Genomic DNA, 19705 nt, shown 5'->3' on the forward strand with positions numbered 1-19705 from the left:
TTTTTTTATGAAAAAAAAAAAAGCGGCATATTTCTCACAGCATGCCATCTAATTTCAAATAATATGAAGTTCCATGGAGAATCGTACCCACGCATCTTGATATTGATTCATGTATGTGACGTCGGCACCCTCAGGTGGCTCCGGTGCAAAAAGACAAGATGGTTCGGCGTCCTTGGGGTGTCGCCGCCTCGGACACGTTTGGACATGTTGCCCCCCCCCCCCCCAGCCCAATTCCTCGGTCGGTCAGTGGGCGTGAGGACGCGTGCACCATCACGAACCAAACTAAACACAAGCAGACACAAAACAAGTGGGAAGGTAAGTCGCTTTTTGTGACGTTTCACGTGTTTTGTATCCATTTTTTTTGTGGAACCACAACTGACAGCGACGCACCAGATGAGACGTAATCAAGCTAATTGATATACACATGACTAATTAATATACACCAGTAAATTCAAGCTAAGTCCTCTCTCCCGTTTCCCCCCCCCCCAACTTTTAGGCATAATAGAGAATTATCAGAAAAATGAATCATCACATTTTCTCTTAAAAAAAAAGTTAGTTTTTTTTCAACAATTTAGCATAACAGGTAACAGCTAGCATGTATAAACAGCACTGATTTGCAAACTCGTTACTGTAATCAGAGAAACGCTAAAATGATTTAGTAGATAAAATTTTGCTTTATGTGATTGTAAATGATTTATTCGCAATAAATCAGAAACGTTTGTTTTTCATGTCTAATTAACAAACAAATATGAGATGAAATGAATATCCAATAAAATATCTCAAAGTTCGCTGTTAGTCAAACGACATGATGGTTTAATGCCTGTTTTTTTTTTTTTTTTCAAGATAATGATGATTAAATAAAGGGTAAAACATGTCTGTGCCTAAATTGTCCTCCAATTCTGGAGTGTGTACATTATTGGTGTTTGATGTCGGCGTTGTACTGCACTTCAAGTGGTCAGCATACCGCAAGACGAATGAGGCGCTTGTTGTAATGTAAAGTGTGGGTTTGGTTTTGACAAAGCTCAGCAAATGGCATCTTTGTGTGAGCCTCATGAGATTGAAACCTCATTTCAACACGCTATACCACTGGTGTCAAACCCAAGGCCCGGGGGGCCCGATCTGGCCCACCACATGATTTTATGTGGCCCGCGAGGCCACATCTCGAGTGTCAATTCCCATGATTCTTGTAAAAATCTTTGTACCAAAATTTCAAATTGTCATATATCATAAATGATAAAGTTGAGCTATAGCGAGCATTTTTGTGTTACCAAACGTGAATAGTCGGAGAAACACTTTACCCTCGTTTTCTAATTCCAGAAGTACTTCATAAGTTGATGATGTAAATATGGTGAGATGATTAAATATTTTTGTTCCACAGTCATAACGGCCCTCTGAGGGGAAACCGGAACAACAATGTGGCCCGCGAGAAAAATGAGTTTGCCGCCCCTGCTCTATACAATAGACTCTTTCAATGCTAGACAATTATCCAACTTTAGAGTTTGTTTATTTTGTTTTACGGTTATGGGTAGCATGGTGTACAGATGGTTAGCATTTCCTCCTTGCAGTTCTGAGGTTCTTGTTTGAAATGACTCCGGCCTTCCTATGCGGGTTTTAGATAGAATATTCTTGCGCATTCCGGAATTCCTGTGTGGATCTAGTTCAGGGACGTGGATTAATTTGTAGGAGCGGAAGTTAAATTCTGGCCGGTTGTTTGTGGTTGAAATTTCTTCCTCTGTTCACAAAAATGATTAATCCAAAAAAGTAACAAGGCTACACTGAATAATAATAATAAAAAGATACATCTAAAAAATGATTCTGACAATAAATAACATACAGTGGTGCCTCGAGAAATGAATGAGCAGACACATTTTTTTCAAGATGCGAGCGCTGTACGCTAGCCGTGAACTCAACTCCACGACAAGCAGCAGTTTGACAGATATTGAACAATTCTTTAATAAAGAGGCTTTCTACTGTTTATTTCCAATTCTAGTTAAGGCTTACAGTAAAACCAAAGATAAAAGCTTGAACATTAAGCAGTGTGTGTTTTTAAAACAACCACGTGCAGTACTCTGTAGCTTCGCCTCAGTCATATCTGCCAAGGTTAATGCTAACAAACAAAAAAGAAACAATAGCATCACTGTGGCGTTGTTATGAACCGTTAAGCGATGGCTACATGAATACAAACAAAGATCTTACATATACAGGCACACATCAAAACAATACACACAGGCATATATTCTTAATCAGAACACAACCAATAGAACTGCACCTTACTGATGACCATTGAATATGCCAAAAATGGCAGCACGTCCAATCAAATGAAGCAAACATTTGTGAAAATTGCTTTCATTTTTTTTACATGGCATCTTAATTATTTCATTACTGTATGTTTTTTATCAAGTAAAATATGATGCATAGTGTTATATTCTTATTTAAAAACAAAATGCATTTTTTTAAGGGGGCAAATGGAACAGATTGCTATTGGGAATAACCTCTCGTCCAGAGTCAGCTGAGAGAGGCTTCTGCTCGTCTGTGGCTCGAGTGAGGATAAGCGGTATGGAAAATGGGTGGATGGATTATTATTATTATTACTGATAATAATCATCAAGGGAGTAACTGATGGTGTAGTGGTACACACGCCTGTCTTTGGTGCGGGCAGCGTGGGATCGATTCCCGCTCAGTGATGGTGTCGATATCTGCCCTGCGACTGACTGGCGACCAGTTCAGGGTGTCTTCCGCCTTTCGCCCGAAGCTAGCTGGGATAGGCTCCAGCTTTCCCGCAACCCTAGTGAGGATAAGCGGCTTGAATAATGACATGACATAATCATCAATACAAGTTTCATTTTCTCTCTGTGGTTATGCTTTGTTGAGGTCCTCTTTCAGATGTTATAACCAGAAGGTGGCAGTGTTGTCAATAAAAACTCTTTTAGTTTTTATTAATACTGTGCTGTACTGTATACTTATACTTATTACCACCCCTCAAGCCTGAGCTTTTAGCTTCCAGTATGCTGTTTGAGTTTTTCTTGCACACCACAAAAAGAAACAGAGCGCAGATATGGATATGAGTGACATTAGCGTGGGACTTGAACCATGTCCTGTATCTGAAGTCCTAAATATGAACGTGGATGCATAATTTGACATTAATATTGCATAAAAAAAAACTAAACAATAATTGACTAATATGATTGACATGTTTTTCTTCCAAGGTGTTGAAGAATTCACTAGTCACAGCTTCCCAATTGTTCTTGTTATCAGTAAATGTGAGCTCCAGATATGTCAACAGTGAATACCTTCACTGATATTTGCTTATTTCTGACCTTTAGAGAAAATATTAAACAACCTTCGAATGTGGTCGGGCTCGTCCGGTGAAGTGAGTGTGACGTGGGGAACTGCTTAGCGTGACAGCAAACCTCTCATTTGTCATTGGAACCATCTCTCATTCTGTGTGCGCGCATTGGGCTTTCACTTATGTGTAAGGGGCATATACTGTTCCATCCCAGCAGCCTTCGGTATTGTACAACTTTTAGTTCCATAAGAGTAGCTCTGGAAACGGAGACTAATGCTGACTTGTGACTTTTAGAATATGCTCAAATTGTGTCACGGGCTGAGACAATGTAGTCAAAGTCGACGAGTTCTGCCTCTTTTGACAAAACGCACCACAAAAACGGGGAAGGAAACCGGCCGAACCCGAATAACCAGTCGAGTTGCTTTGCTCATCGTTACACAAGCAAAAGTCAGCAGCTCCTCCTGACGCTCGCACAACAATCCTGCGCTTCGGACCCGTGTCCTTAAAATGGTCCTTATCGCGCGCTTATCGCGTCCTGCCTTCCTGTAATTGGTACCTTGGCAGGAGGAAGAGCATAGGTGTGCGGTTTTTGTGTAATTCAACTTGTTGAATAGCGGTACCCTGCCCAGTGCGAAGAGTGTGCAGCGTTCAAGGTTCAGGAAGATAAGGAGAGGTGAACGGCTGACGCGGAGCTCGTGTTATGTTACCAAAAGGCTCGGATCAGATTACCGTCGGCGGCAGGTAGGGTGAAACCAGAGCCGTCTCCAGATCGCCGTGCCTCGGCAAGCAGGAACTAGGACTGGGGGGGGGAAAAAAAAAAAAAAAGGTGTGTTGAAGAAGCTAGCGAGACTAGCGGAGTGCTTCCTGTTGTTTTGAATCGGAAGAAGAGCGTTACCATGGGTAAGAAGACACAACGCAGCTTGTTGCTTTTGCTGTGTTTGTCTTGGCTCGTTCACTGTTCAGCTGCGATGGTGTTTTGGACTGCCGTGGTGGAAATCAACTATTTTGTCAGCCCTAACAAGACTGTGCTAAAAGACTGCGAGTGCGGCGTGTTCGGCCGCAACTCTCCACTCGCCCAAGCTGCAGGTGTCGTCATCCTTCCCAAGGGAGACCCCAAAGGCTGCGGCCTGGATCCTCTGTACAATGCCAGCGCGTCACCTTGGATAGCTCTTGTGAAAAGGGGAAACTGCACTTTCAGTGAAAAGATCAATGCCGCCAAACGTCAAGGAGCGTCCGCCGTGGTCGTGTACAATGTGGACGGCAGCGGCAACGGCACCACTCACATGGCGCACTCCGAGGCTCTGGAGATCGTGTCCATCATGATCGGCAACATTCAAGGCGTGGAGATCGCCGGCTTGGTGAGGAACGGGACAGACGTGCGGATGATCATTGACGCGGGAAGCCCTCACGGCCCCTGGATCGACGCCTACTGGCTTTATTTCATGTCGGTCGCCTTCTTCATCGTGACGGCCGCCTCGGTGGCCTACTTCTTGTTTATCTCGGCGAACCGCCTCTACAACATGCGCATGCACCGGCGAGCTGAGAGGAGGCTGAAATCCGAGGCCAAAAAGGCCATCGGCCGCCTGCAAGTGCGCACGCTGAAGCGGGACGACGCCGAGACGACGAGCGACTCGTACTTGTGCGCCGTGTGCATCGAGTCGTACAAGGCGGGCGAGGTGGCGACGGTGCTCACGTGCGACCACATTTTCCATAAAGCCTGCATCGAGCCGTGGCTGCTGGAGAAAAGGACCTGCCCCATGTGCAAGTGCGACATCCTCAAGGCCCTGGGAGTCGAGGCGGAGGAGAAGGAGAGCATGTCCCAAGCTTCGCCACAAGAGGTCACCGTCATCACGGTGGCGGGTGGGGAAGCCATGTATGAAGTCCCGCTCACTGACCCTCTGAACTCTGACCCGGAGAGACAGCAGCATCACTATGACAACAGGGGCTTTGAGGAGGAGGGTGCCAGAGGACAGTGACGGCGACGCCACGACTTTCACTCAAATTCAGTCAAATTAGCAGGTGAAAATCAATGTTTATTTTTCTCGGATATAATCAATGTTCCTGCTCGCTTGAAACCACCTCGCAAATGCGCAACGAATTTTCGCTCCCTTTCAAAAGGTTTTTAAATTGATGAAGGCGACGCAATACTTATGAATGAAACTCCTGAACTGATTTCAACATACTTCCTTCAACATCATGTTTTGGCCCGTGCACCTTTTCCAGCAAATGGGAGGTTAGTTTCTCTTAAAAAAAAAAAAAAAAAAACAAACAAAAAAAAAAAACCACTTTACTATTAATTTGATGAAAATGCAGCGGTTCGCTGTGACCTCACAGGACAATGTGTTTGAATCGATTTGTACAGTTGATAACGGCACTGCACCTTTTGTACTGATTACCTTGGATGCCAATTAAGGGTGTGTTTGACGTTATTCTTTAGCCCGGTGAGTAAGTCGAGTCATGTCGGGGCGCGAGCGCAAGTTCAATTCTGCTCCGCTGACATCACAGCGAGTCACTCCTGTAATGGGGAGGAAATCCAACAGAATATTTGGTTATCGATGCTGGCCAAAAAGTCTGGTTTACAAATTTCACCTTTTCAAAAACGAATATTGTATATTTATTGTGAGGTAACTTGGGTGGTGATTGTGTTATTTAATGCTTCACTCAACGTGGCAGAACCACACACCGGGTTGTCAAGCTGGATTTGTCAACGCAAGATGGTAAACACACCCTTGGCTCTAAATGCAGGATGACACATTGTACCATGTGAGCGGTGAACATCACCCCAGGGACGATATAAACACAGCACATCTTCCCGTTTGCGCGTATCATCCGTTTACTTCAGCTTGTACTTAGAATTGGAAAGTCCCTCCCCAATATGGATCAGCAATAAATGTCAAAGTGGAGATAACGTCTGTGATAGTAGTGATTGTGTATTTGTTTATTGGGGGAAATTATCTTTATGTGTACTTATATTAAAATGACATCCATATGTTATGATTGTGTTATCATAAAGTTAGTGGCTTGTCCCTATTTCTTTATGTTCGTGTACATACACTCAAGAGCAGGTTTGAATGAACTAATTGAATCCGTGAATGTATTTGCAGATTCTCAACTTTAGGACAAGGTTAGCGACATGCAATTTCTGAAATAAAGTCAGTCCCCCTCCGGGGGGAATAAAGTTTGTGTCATTTTGCTGATGGGCCTGTGTTGTTGTAACAGGACGCTAAATATATTTTTCTATTTGGAATCATTTCCACTCTGTTACAGATTACAGCCGACATCGTTCTGTAACAATGGTAATCATTTGTTGTACGAAATCACATTGATGCGTATCAGAATGCAATAAATCCCTCAAAATGAGGTTGATTTAATATAGATGTGTATGAGAATTTTGTTTAAGCAGACCCACAACAATATGAATTCTTTCACCACATGGAACGATACAAAAAAGCCCCCCAAAATCCATAAATCTCTTCTATGAAAGCACATTAAGCTAAACAAGTTATATTTTAAATCGCTGTCAATGAGATGCAGTGGACTTAAAATTAAAATAGTAAAAACAAAAAACATTTGGGTTGTTTTTTTTCCATCACATTCCAAAAACAGGTTGTAACTCTTAACTGTCCATAGGTGAGAATGTGGGCGTGAGTGTTTTTTTTAGTTTTTGTTCGTTTTTATGTTCTCTGTGGTTGGTTGGCGACAAGTTCGTGCTGTGCCCCGCGTCTTGCCCAGAGTCATTTTGGAATGGGCTGAGGCACACCCACGACCCAGGTGAGGATGAGTTGCATGGAAAATAGCCGGATGGAAATTTAGCACAAAAATAACAGTAGATTGCACCGGACAAGACGGAAGTTACAAAAACAACAAAGAGTACATTAGTATACCGTATAATTCAGTGTGATTGTGTCGTGTCTTGCAGGAAAATGATAACGTAATTTTGTGTCACTAAAAGTGTGTAATGACAAACAACAATAAATGTAATCTTTTGGAATTTAGCTAAATTACGGCAAAATAAACCACAGGAAATATTCTCAAATCTTTGTTTGTACTTGTGGCACAGCACTGTAGGCTCACCAGGTGGAGATTACATACCGTAAACCCAAAATACTGTATATTCAGAATTCAAAGTGGGGTTCTTAAGGGCTAAAATGTGGACATTTCTCGACAAACGTAAATCGTAGCGCATGACCGAGCAATCCTTTTTTTTGTATTCAGTGTTGGAGCAGTTACCTTAAAAATTTAACTTAGCTACTTCACTGATTACTTGATCCTAAAAGTAATTTCACTGTACTGATGACTTGATTTCAAAAGTAACTAGGTCAAAAAAAAAAAAGTAACTGATTAGTTACTTTCAGCAGCTGCCACGTGGCACAAATATCACTCATCCACAGTCCAAGGAACGCATTAGTTTAACTGTACCAATTAGATGATAATGTGCGCCACGCAAGTTACAGAATGATGTCACCAAAAATGCCAATATTAGTGGAGTTGAAGCTGTATTAAATCAGCCCCTGCAGACATGAAAAGAACAGTACAGTAAGTACATAATGGAAAGAAGAACACCATTCTCAGTAAACCTCTCCAAGCAGATAAATGGATGCCGATTGTGGTCCATGAAGGCAACTGGGTGCTTGTAAATTTGTCTTTGTCAATGTGAAAGTGAGCGACGGTTTAGTATTGAGGGAATACAAACACACACCACCATCTTAATTTCGATGGGAAGAGCAAGGGAAGATGACAGGATTACATAACTGTTTAACTAGCAAAGCTGTGAGTGATTGACGGGAGACAAGCACTTACGTGACGTTAGCCGTGCAGCGCGTCAAGCCAGCTCAGTCCGAAGTGGAATGAAGTTCAAAGTTCTCACTTTTCATTGTAAAAAAAAAAAGATCGTCACTTATGGTGTAGTAGTACGCTCGCCTGACATTGGTGCAGGACGGGGGAGTTCGATTCCCCCCCGTGACGGTGTGAATATGAACGCAAATAGTTCTGTGTGTAGATATGTGCCCTGTGACTGACTGCCAACCAGTGGACCTTTCCGACCTGTCAATCACTCGGACAATAATAGCCAATCAGATAGCCGCATTGTCTTAACCCCTGGTTTGACACGCCCCCTCTCGCCACATTGTCCCACAAGCAATGCTGGTTGTCAGTAGCGTGCGCTTGGAAAAGTTAATGTTACGAAGGAAATGGTCCTCAGATGCACTTGGGGAACGTGCAATTCTGATGAAAGATATCCTGCTAGGTTACCAGGGGCCCACCGGTTGATTCATTTTCCAAAGCCTAAAATACAGTTGACGGAGTGTCTGCGATGGATTAAGGCCCGCGGAAGACCGCACGTACAACTAATTGTGGACAATACCAACAAACGCAAGGCTGTATGTTCGAAGGTAAGTTAGGGAGAAGTATCTTCCCTGAGTTTGAATTCATTGTTTTCAGTGCTTTATACATTGCAGGAGAACAACTTTGACTTTGTTAGTGTATCACTGACCTGCTGAATGAAGTGTGTCATGTTTTAAGCCCAAGAGTCGAGCTAGGGATACGTAAATGCGCCATGTCATGCTAGAGAAATGCCTATTTGCATATTTGTATCACATCGGACTTTTAAGACAGAGCACTGGGTTTGATTACGAGCCAAGTCAAATGAATACACCCACTCATTTATAAAGACGACAATGATATCACTCGTCATCTTTCCAAGTAAAAAGTACTCACCCTGCTTTATATGCGCAGTACGATTCCACTATTTTATCCTGGTGGATTTCAATATGAACTTTGTGAGGCGTCAAACCTTTTTGCATCGATTGCAAACGTTTCGCGTCCTGCGCCGTCCAAAATCTCAATTCCGTTTACATATCCTTGCGTGAAATAGTTGACACCTCCCTATGGAACTCTCATGGACAAGTCTTGACGCATTTGGCAAAAATACATACCCCAATATTATCTGGAATACGCGATAGAGAATCGACTTCAAAGCTATTCTGTTCAGTCGCCATTTTTGAAGGTTGTGAGACATGGCTAAGTGGGCGGAGCGTAAGATCGCCATCGGAAAGGTCCATTGTAAGTCCTTCCTGATTGTATAATGATTTATAACTGCACATATCATCATGTACAGTTAACACAGACAGTAAAACTGTATTCCTAATGTGTGAATAAATAACAATAAAATTCACTTTTTACAATGGAAAAATGACAAAAAAATAGTGTGGCAATCATGAAACTGCATTTTTTTGCATTATTATGGTACTCCAACATCACTTTGCATTGTAGAATCACCTCCCATTTGCTTTCCTGCGCTTATTGAGAAATCAGTGGTCTGTGTGAAGGCTTGAAAGCCACTGAATGGCCGGACTGTGTTTTTTCGTCCTTTTCTCCCCCCACCAGCAGCCACAAATCAGCACTTAGCGGAAGCCGCTGATCACTGAAAAGTAATTGTAGTCAGATTACTCTCCCGGGGGAACGTAACGTGTTTCTTTGCTTGTTAGTTTTGGAGCTACACATTGCTGGCGTCGCTGTTTATGAGAGATTGAATGTGAGGCCACGGGTGTTCTTTCTCTTCTGACGGCGAGTCACATGCTGTTGTTTGTGCCACGCTACGTCAAGCATGAGTCACTTTGAAGACGCTGGCTTCTTTGCGGGGCCGCAGAGATTTCAGGAGTCAAACATGGTTGCGTGTGTCGGTGAAGCAGAGTCATGTGACAGCACCTGAGACAGAAGACTCTCTGACAAACAGACCAATCACGCAGGCAATAACAGGTCATCGAGATAAAAATAATGAGTGCAATGTACTGTATCTCAATGTAATAGTGTCAAAGTACATTATTTAAAACTACTCTGAGAAGTACAAATTGTCCCCCGAGTATCCAGTGAGTGCGGGGTTGGTGTCCCACGTACGAGCTACGTAATATTTCCTACTGTAAGAGGAGACAACAATAGCCTTGTGCCGCTTCAGGGGTCCGGCCTGGTCCTGGTTTCAGGCCAACGCTGTGATTTCAGCATTCACAGGTCAAATGTTATTGCGGCATCACAGCGAGACAGAGAAATCAATAGTGATCTAACTAGGCTGGCCGGGAGTTTAAAGGCGCAACTCCGCTCAGCGGTGGCACTCCACTGATTTATTGCAGTTGTTACAGTGAAAATTGATTCAGAGGGTTTTCATTTAACGGCCTGCTATACAGTCTGCGGCTGTACACTCGGAACAGCTTTTGACCTTCAGTCCAAGATAGGGATCAAAAAGTGGAATAAAGCGAGAGTCATTTGACGTGACTTCAGACAATACCCTGTAAGTAATAAAATCAGCATCCATTGGGGTGAAAAGGACATTGTAGATATTATTTAAGCAAGGAGACAACAGTTCCTGGCCAGTTTTTTAGCCTGAATTGTCTTCTTTTTTGTCCTTTATCGCCATCTGCTGGATAATAGATTAACACACAAGTTGAACAAGTCAAACGGAAATGTGCAATTATAGGAAAAAGTTTTAAAGAAAAGAAGCACCTGAAACAGCCTTTGCAGGAAAGCCATTTTTATCTGTTACTTTTTTTTTTTTTTGTAGCACCACACACACACACACACACACACAAATGACGCAACCGCACAAATGATGTTGTCAGTGGAGCGGTACATTGCTGTCATTATGTGTTGAGTACCAATACACACAAAGCCAACTTTATGAACTCTGTTTTAGAGTAGAATTTTTTATTTTTTTTTTCCATTGCCTCAGAGAACATTACATCCTCTGACATAATTTTCCTGGACTGGAACCCCGACTATGACTTAAACTGCCGTTTTCCCCTCACCCTTACTGAGCCAAGACTACATAACATTTTCACTCAAATGCACACACGTGTGTGTGTGTGTGTGTGTGTGAAGGTCTTTCGAATGAAATGACTGCAGTTGGTCTTGTTGGAGGCTCTCTTGTAGCAGACTGCCTGAGTCATTATCCTAATGAAGGAGGAAAATTGAATTACAGAAGTGCAGCAAGACACAAATGAATCCATTTAGTGATTACGTGCAACATCAACCGTTGTTTCCTTTTTGCTCCCTTCAGATGATTAAATCAAACAGCACAACATATTCCTTCACTGTGCATCTTTTTTTTTTTTTTTTTTTTTTTTTTTACAGTGTGAGTTTTCAAATCCTAAATTGAGATGGATTGTGTTTGTCATTTATTCGTGTTAGTGAAATGCGGCAAATAGTTTATGAAAACATCACGTTCATTGGCTATTTTAACAGTAAACAGCAGCTTTCTAAACATGTCTAGTAAGGAATAAATCTTGTTTTGTCTGAAGTTAATTTGTTCTGAGGTTCAAAGGAAGGGAATAATGCAGTAAAAAAGAGAGAATTTAATTTATATTCATTCTCATTTTTGCACATTAACTTGACAGGAGAGAATCCAAAATGCTGCAGTGATTAACGCTGCTATCGAGTGGCCAAATAGAGTCAACATACTATTAACGGGCGTCATAAGTCGCACGGTTAAAAATGTCCATAACATACATCCATTTTATGATTCGCACTAGCAACACCTGCAATAAAGATTAAAATGTTATTAATTATAGTCTTAATCATAGGTGGAGTGATATTCAGTTATTGTGCTATGTAGCAGTACCAAAATGATAAGTAGTGTGAGTTCATATTGAATATGAATATTAATGTCTTGATTCAGGCGGCACGGTGGATCAGCTGGTAAAGCGTTGGCCTCACAGTTCTGTTCACCCGGGTTCAATCCTGGCCCCGTGTCTGTTTGGAGATTGCATGTTCTCCCGTGCCTGTGTGGGTTTCCTCCCACATCCCAAAAACATGCAATATTAATTGGACACTCTAAATTGCCCCTAGACGTGATTGCGAGTGCGGCTGTTTGTCTCAAGGTGCCCTGCAATTTGGCTGGCAACCAATTCAGGGTGTACCCCGCCTCCTGCCCGTTGACAGCTGGGATAGGCTCCAGCACTCCCCGCGACCCTTGTGAGGATAAGCGGCTAAGAAAATGGATGGATGGATGGATGCCCATCTTGATTCATAAAATAAGATGTTTGTATAGCAAGAGAATATTGAGAAATTCTCAATGAGCTGAGGAGTATTGCATAAGTGCCTGTCCCAGAGCAGCCTTGTACCCATCAAAGCAATTTGCCCGATATCAATCCAGGTTATTGGACTCCTGTGTGGGTCCCCCCCCCCCCCTTAACAGAGCTGTTTGCTTTTGTTTCATCAAAATGATATGTCAGCGATCGCCTGTCTTCAAGATTGAGTTTTGTGCAATCATATTCGCCTCGCACTGAATGTTGATGGCCCGAAGCACAGCCGCAACCAAAGTGTCCTCCAAGAAAAAAAGAAAAAAAAGTGACTCTCGGCACGCTTTGACAGAGCCAATCAATGATCCAGATTGTATTCATGCCATTATGGCAAAGACCTTCTTTTTTTTATTGTCACGTAAAATAAATCATTAAATAACTTGGGAAAGTCTGCCAGACTAATGCTAAACGTGGAACACCATAGATGGACTAACATCAACGTTGCAGTAGTGACAATCCTTGAAGCAACAAATATTTCAACATAAACTGTGCAGCAACACACGTAGATGGAAACATCCGTCCATTTTCTGAGCCGGTTATCCTCACAAGGTTTGCGATAACGCTCGAGGCTATCCCAGCTATCATCGGGCAGGAGGCTTGGTACACTCTGAACTGGTTGCCAGCCAATCGCGGGGCACATAGAGACAGACAACATTCGCACTCACAATCACACCTAGGGGCAATTTAGAGTCTCCAATGAAGTCCTCAGAAGTGTGAAGCCAACGCTAACAGATTGCGCCACTAAAAACATATAAAATACTTGTTCTTCTTTCCTTTTCTCATTCTTCCTCTTCCAATCCTATTACTGTATTATGATTACTATTCTTATCATCTGTGAACGACAATTAACACTATATTAATATACATTATTAAGCTTGGAACAGATTGTCGTATTGGTGTTATGATGTGAATTTTATACTACCCCCTGGTGGCCGATACCTATATCAATAGGCATGTAATAATGAAACCATGATACACATACTGTGTCATTATTTACCTTTATTTAACTGTTATTGTTTTTGTTTTCTTTAATAAAGTGGAATATTTTACAGTAGGAGTTTTTTAATTTTTGGGGTGTCTTTTTGGGGGCTGGAAAGGATTAATGGTATTTGTAGGGAATGGACCTTTCCGACTGGCGATCTTAAGCTCCGTCCCCTTGGCTACATTTGCCATACCCCACAAGCTTCCAAAATAGAGACTACAACAATAGAACAGGTTTGAAGTCAATTCTCTAACTCATATTCCAGATAATATTACGATACGTTTATTGCCAAATGGGTCAGGCTTGTCCAAGAGAGTTCTACAGAGAGGTCTCAACTATTTCACGCAAGGATACGTACACGGATTTAAGATTTTGGACGGAGCAGGACGCAATATCAGCGTTACAGCGAAATGTTGGCGATCGATGCAAAAAAGTTTGACGCCTCACAAACTTCATATTGAAATCCAACAGGATAAAATAGTGGAATCGTACTGTGCATGTAAAGCAGGGTGAGTACTTTTTACTTGGAAAGATCAGGAGTAATATCATTGTAGTCTTTAGAAGTGAGTTAAGTTTGATTTTCTACATTTAAACAACGGTAATTAACTCAGTTAGTACCGTAAAAAATTTGACGTGGCTCGTAATTGAACCCAGTGCTCTGTCTTAAAAGTCTGATCTGATACAAATAGGCAAATAGACATTTCTCTGGCATGACATGGCGCATTTACGTATCACTAACCCGACTCTTCGGCATACAACATGACACACTTCATTCAGCAGGTCAGTGATACACTAACAAAGTGAAAGTTGTTCTCCCGCAATGTATAAAGCACTGATAATAATTCAATCAAACTCAGGGAAGATACTTCTCCCTCACTTACCTTCGAACATACAGCCTTGTGTTTGTTGATATTGTCCACATTTAGTTGTACGCGTGCTCTTACGTGAGCCTTAATCCACCGTCGACACTTCGTCAACTGTGTTTTAGGTTTTGGAAAATGAATCAACCGGTGGGCCCCTGGTAACCTAGCAGGATATCTTTCATCAGAATTGCATGTTCCCCAAGCGCATCTGAGGACCATTTTCTTCATAACATTAACTTTTCCAAGCGCACGCTACTGACTACTAGTAATGCGAGAGGAGCGTGTCAAGCCAGGGGTTAAGACAATGGGGCGATCCGATTGGCTATTGTTGTACACGTGATTGACAGGTCGGAAAGGTCCATTGGGGAAAGATGATTTGGAATATGAGTGAATTAATGTTTTCAACATTTTTATGAACATATAAAAAAAAAAAAAAAGTGGAAAAAGCTTTGAATACTTTCCGTATGCTGTGCAGGTGTTGCACTCTGTTTTCCAAGGAGGCCATCTTTTCAGCCTTATTAACTCCCGATGCGTTCCGTCGCCTCCGGGCGTCATTAATAAATGACCCATTTGCTTAATTGCAAAGAGCTCGCAGGACAAAGAAGAAGCGAAAAGGCAAAAAAACAGCAGCAGCAACAACAACAACACCCCGGGTTTTGTACTGTTTCCTCTTAAGCGTGAGAAAACAGGTAAGATATTAGATGACACTAAATGAATATACATATCAGTAAGTGGAAATAGGACCCAGCAGTGTTAGAAGTAAATAGGCTGAGGGCCTCTGTGTCACATTGAATCTCTCCGCGAGTTGTTTTCCGCGCATGTGCGTTCGCTGGTTTGCATCTAATGCGAGTGTGACACAACAGAAGCTCGGGGTTGTTGTCTCCGTGTCATTGTGCCCAACAAGGTCCCCAAAAGTCACTCAGTCGGAGGAACCATCTGTCATGGTCGCCGTTTGTCCACAAGCTGTGGCTGCCATTTGCTTCCCAATTAATGTCACATGGAGGTTTGTCCTAATTATTGTGCACCAACGAGGGTCACTGCGAGGACGCGGCTCGTCCGCAGCGAGAGTTGACCAAAAGGACATGAAGATTGTGTTTCCATTTTTTTTCTCTCGCCGCAATTATGTCCTCAAATATACTGTTGTATGCAGAAGTATATGTACAGTACACTAACTGTGGACTTGAATGTCATGTCAGTATTAGCTTTGTACCGCGATGTTTACATTGATTTCAGCGTTCCAAGAGTAACCTCATGAAGCAAATATACAAAAATTAATTAATGGTCACTGATGTTGACGTCTTCTTTCTGGTCATATTTCATGAAAGCAGAATGTAGAAAAATATCGTTTTGTTGAAGATGTATTCAACCTTATTTGTACTCCAATGCAATTTTTGAAACATTTCCCAACAGTATTTATGGCAGTTTGCTTGCGGACTGGTTTCTCATAATCATTTTTTTTCTGTTTTGATGTTTAGTGGAAGTTGGCAAGAGTTTTAAAAAGGACTCCCTTCATGCAGCATATAAACATTTAGAAAAAGATGAGCTATTGTTGTATTTGCAGATCAGTACAGTATTTGCTAGAAATTCCTGCAGCTCCTTCGATGTTGTTGTTGGCCTCTTGGCAGTTACCACAATTCCCGGCCTACAGAGCGAAGCTGGTTATAAGCCTCACCCAGTACATTTGTTAAGGAAATACCATTTGGTACATGCATACGTTGCAACTGTGTAAAAACCGCATGTGCCCACATTGAAATCATTGAATTGAAATACGAGATAGTACACAGAGTTTAAGGCTAGCGTCACTGCGCTAATAATAACGCCGCACTAACGCTAGTGCTACGCTAACAAGGCCGGTTTAAAAAAAAAAAAAAAAAAAAAAAAACATGCCGGTAAAAATCACTGAGACACGGAAGTAACCGCTAGCGCAACGCTAACAGGGCCGGACTGGTAAAAGTCACTTCCTCGGCACATACATTCCATCGGTCTCACTCTTACCTTTTCCGCTCGAGTGCCCCCTTGCAGCTGTTAGAAAAAAAATACACGAATTAGCAATATCACCGCATAAACTACCGGATTGAAAGCGTGTGGAAAAAGCCGCGATTTATCGGTTGGAAATTACGCTAGTCTTTTCATTCATTTTGTTAGGCTATCCAGTTCTGGATAGTCTTACCGTTGTGCCATATTTTTTCCGATTGTTGATGATGATGAGCTTTTTGAGCCATAATATATTTTATGTTGGTAATGCTTCTTTTCCCCCTACACATTGTCTAATTTTCAGTTTTACAAAAACCTAGAAAATATGAATTTTGAGACAAAATTTAATTTAATCCCCTGTGTATCTTCTTTAGTGGGAAAAGACAAAAAGGTGTTTTTGTTAGTGTACAATCGCAGGCTTTGTCTTCCTTTTTGTATATATGCAGGCCTGAGTTACATCCCAGCGGAGCCTCTTTTGTCTGGCCACGGAGCCGAGTCCTGCGCGAGGGAGGGGACTGTGAAATAGATGGGACTCTCGCTTCAGGTGGGGGTCAACGACAGCACCACGTGACACTCAGAAAATAAAATGGGATCTTGGCCTCGGGGCGAGAATAGGATAGTGACACGAGACAGACAGATACGCGGAATCACTTGACAGAGTTTTGTTTTCATCCCACCTGACCTAAACCGCAGACCGTGGTTCTTTGTACGAGTCTCCCGAGCTCTTGAGGCTGTTTTGGGATTTGCGGCCGAGGCGAAAATAGGATGCCACTCGGGGAATAGCGCTGACCTTTTCTGCACACCTTTTACTCGAGGTTAATTGGTGTTTCACATTTAAGGTCATGCTTATGGAACTGTTTCACTTTAAAGATCAGTGAAGTAGTTCAGTGAACTCACGTTTATCATGGGGGATTCGTTCAAGACCCGCACGCGATAGTGACAGACCATATAGAAACATTTTTCAAATATAAAAAAAATGTAAGCTTTATCACACAGTATATAAGAGAATTAAACAAGATATTTAAACACCAAAATGGTCAACCAAACGATATACAGTAATAACAAAAGACACCTTGCTTAATATAGGAAACGCCACATAGAGATGAAAAGATATTAGCATAGGTGCTACGGTAATTATTTTAATTATTAATATTATTTAATTATTAATTATCAAGCAAGTACTGCTTTAACACACATGGAGCATCAAGACAATCCCAAAGCAAACTCTACTTCTAAAATGATTTTGCAATAAATTAGCCCAAATTGCATTGTAAGTTTTTGTACGATGATTAATTTAATTGATGGAAGGATTGATCATCTTCTTTTCCTTTTGGCTTGTCCCGTTAGGGGTCGCTACAGCGAGTCATTTCTCACGCATCTTGTTCTCTAACACCCACTGTCCTCATGTCCTCCCTCACAACATCCATCAACCTTTTCTTTGGTCTTCCACTCGCGCTCGTTTTGCCTGGCAGCTCCATCCTCAGCCCCCTTTTGCCAATATACTCACGCTCTCGTCTGTGAATAGGTCCAAACCATCGAAGTCTGCTCTTTCGAATCTTGGCTCCAAAACATCCAACTTTGCCTGTCCCTTTCATGAGCTCATTTCTAATCCTATCCAACCTGCTCACTCCGAGCGAGAACCTCAACATCTTCATTTCTGCTACCTCAAGTTCTGCTTCCTGTTGTCTCATTAGCGCCACCGTTTCTAATCCGTACATCATGACCAGCCTCACCACTGTTTTATAAATTTTCCCCTTCATCCTAGCGGATACTCCACCAACCCTTGTTGACCCCAAGTATTTGAAGTCATCCACCCTCGCTATCTCTTCTCCCTGGAGCTTCACTCTTCCTCCTCCGCCCCTCTCGTTCACGCACATATGTTCTGTTTAACTTCGACGAATCTTCATTCCTCTCCTTTCCAGTGCATGTCTCCATCTTTGTAATTGTTCCTCCGCCTGCTCCCTGCTTTCACTGCAGATCACAATATTATCTGCGAACATCATGGTCCAAAGGGATTCCAGTCTAACCTCGTCTGTCAGCCTATCAATTACTACCGCAAACAGGAAGGGGCTCAGCGCGGAACCCTGATGCAGTCCCACCTCCACCTTAAATTCTTTTGACACACACTGTTCTGCTGCCCTCATACATGTCCTGCACTATTCTAACATATTTCTCCGCCGCACGGGACTTGCACATGCTGTACCACAGTTCCTTTCTGGGTACTCAGTCGTAGCAAAAGCTAATTAAACACTGTCAACAAATCCCGGACCCCCACATCTATCATGTATTTCTGTGTTTAACTTGCCGATCAAACTCACAACATTGAGCAAAACCATTTCAATCCTAGAGTGAGGTCACATCTGTCGGCACAGCTCTTAAAAAAAGAGAATCTGTCTGGTGGGAGCGAACCTCTTGACCCCTTATTTACTTTAGCGGTGCAAAGATACCATCATGCATACAACACAAATGTTACGTCAGACAAATGGACACGGAGAAGAATGTATCCGCTTCCCTCGGCACTTAGTCTGGTGTCATGGCACGAGTGGTTGATTTGCGACCTGCGTCACGCCAGAAGAAAATAAACATCCAGTGGTGAAGGCTCACACAAATGCCCTCCTTCACTTTGCAGCATCAAAAGGTCGGCTTATGCCCTGACAACGTCCAGACATGACTCTGGAGGTTTTTCGGAGCTCACATGTGAGGTTCACAGAACAAGACCACATTAATAGATTTAACCTAATGCTCACGTCTCAGTACAAGAGAAATCTTATTCTTCGGCATCTTCTTTTAAAAGACATCCAAATGTTTTGTGTGTTTGTGTAAAACGTAGCGACTTTATCAGTTCCACCCTCTTGTAGGGTTGTTTACGACATTGTTCTCTTTGACATGCCAAATTGAAGAGATTTATTTCCATTTCACGGGGACTTTACGATGCGATGTTTGAATTTTTTTTTTTCCCTCATAAAAGAAAGCTTATTTGTCAGCGAGGTGTTTACAAACAAATCGGTTAACCACTAATGATTTTAACTCTTCTAAACTGATGTTTCCGCAAGCTATTAGAAGAGAAGTAATCCCCACCAGGTGCTTAGAAGAAAGTGATAGCATCTCGGTTTGACCACACACAACACCGATGATGAACCACCCACACAGACACCCCCCCCCACCCCCCCTCTTGACCCTCCTCCGTGAATAAAAGTAATTTACTGCCCCTGAACACAACGCCGCCTCGCAGTTTCTGCACGGTAAGTTCAACTTAATCAGTGCCGAAAGCCCGTTCGTGACAGCAGCTTGATCACAGACGAGCAGCGTGGAATACGAGATTGGAAAGATGTCACGGTCCAGTGGGAAGAGGGACATGTTTCTTTTCAACTACATGCATAAATACACGTGTGATTTTTCTCTTGAGCCACATACACACACTCGTATTGAAGAAGTATCTGAGGACCTGCATACTGTTTGATCGCTTAGTTCAGATCTCAGCAGGCCGGGGATCATATTTAGTCACACTATTTCCCCATATTTACATTGATTT

At 42.4% G+C, this 19705-nt stretch overlaps 1 protein-coding gene and 1 long non-coding RNA gene across 2 annotated transcripts in view; both read left to right on the plus strand.

Annotated features, from left to right (window-relative positions):
- LOC133497692 (uncharacterized) overlaps positions 1-19705 on the plus strand; it is a 184612-nt gene that overhangs the window by 336 nt on the left and 164571 nt on the right. The window contains exon 2 of the long non-coding RNA XR_009794086.1: positions 135-315. This is a non-coding gene — a long non-coding RNA (uncharacterized LOC133497692). The remainder of the gene's footprint in view (positions 1-134; positions 316-19705) is intronic.
- LOC133497691 (E3 ubiquitin-protein ligase RNF128-like) lies at positions 4079-6762 on the plus strand. The gene has a single exon (XM_061813790.1). The coding sequence runs from the start codon at positions 4183-4185 to the stop codon at positions 5260-5262; it is 1080 nt and encodes a 359-aa protein (XP_061669774.1). The 5' UTR covers positions 4079-4182; the 3' UTR covers positions 5263-6762.

This window comes from Syngnathoides biaculeatus, chromosome 3 (assembly GCF_019802595.1).
Source record: "Syngnathoides biaculeatus isolate LvHL_M chromosome 3, ASM1980259v1, whole genome shotgun sequence".
Lineage (NCBI taxonomy): Eukaryota > Metazoa > Chordata > Actinopteri > Syngnathiformes > Syngnathidae > Syngnathoides > Syngnathoides biaculeatus.

Coding starts and splice junctions, on each gene's coding strand:
- LOC133497691 (XM_061813790.1), top strand. CDS start 4,183: ATGGGTAAGAAGACACAACGCAGCTTGTTGCTTTTGCTGTGTTTGTCT.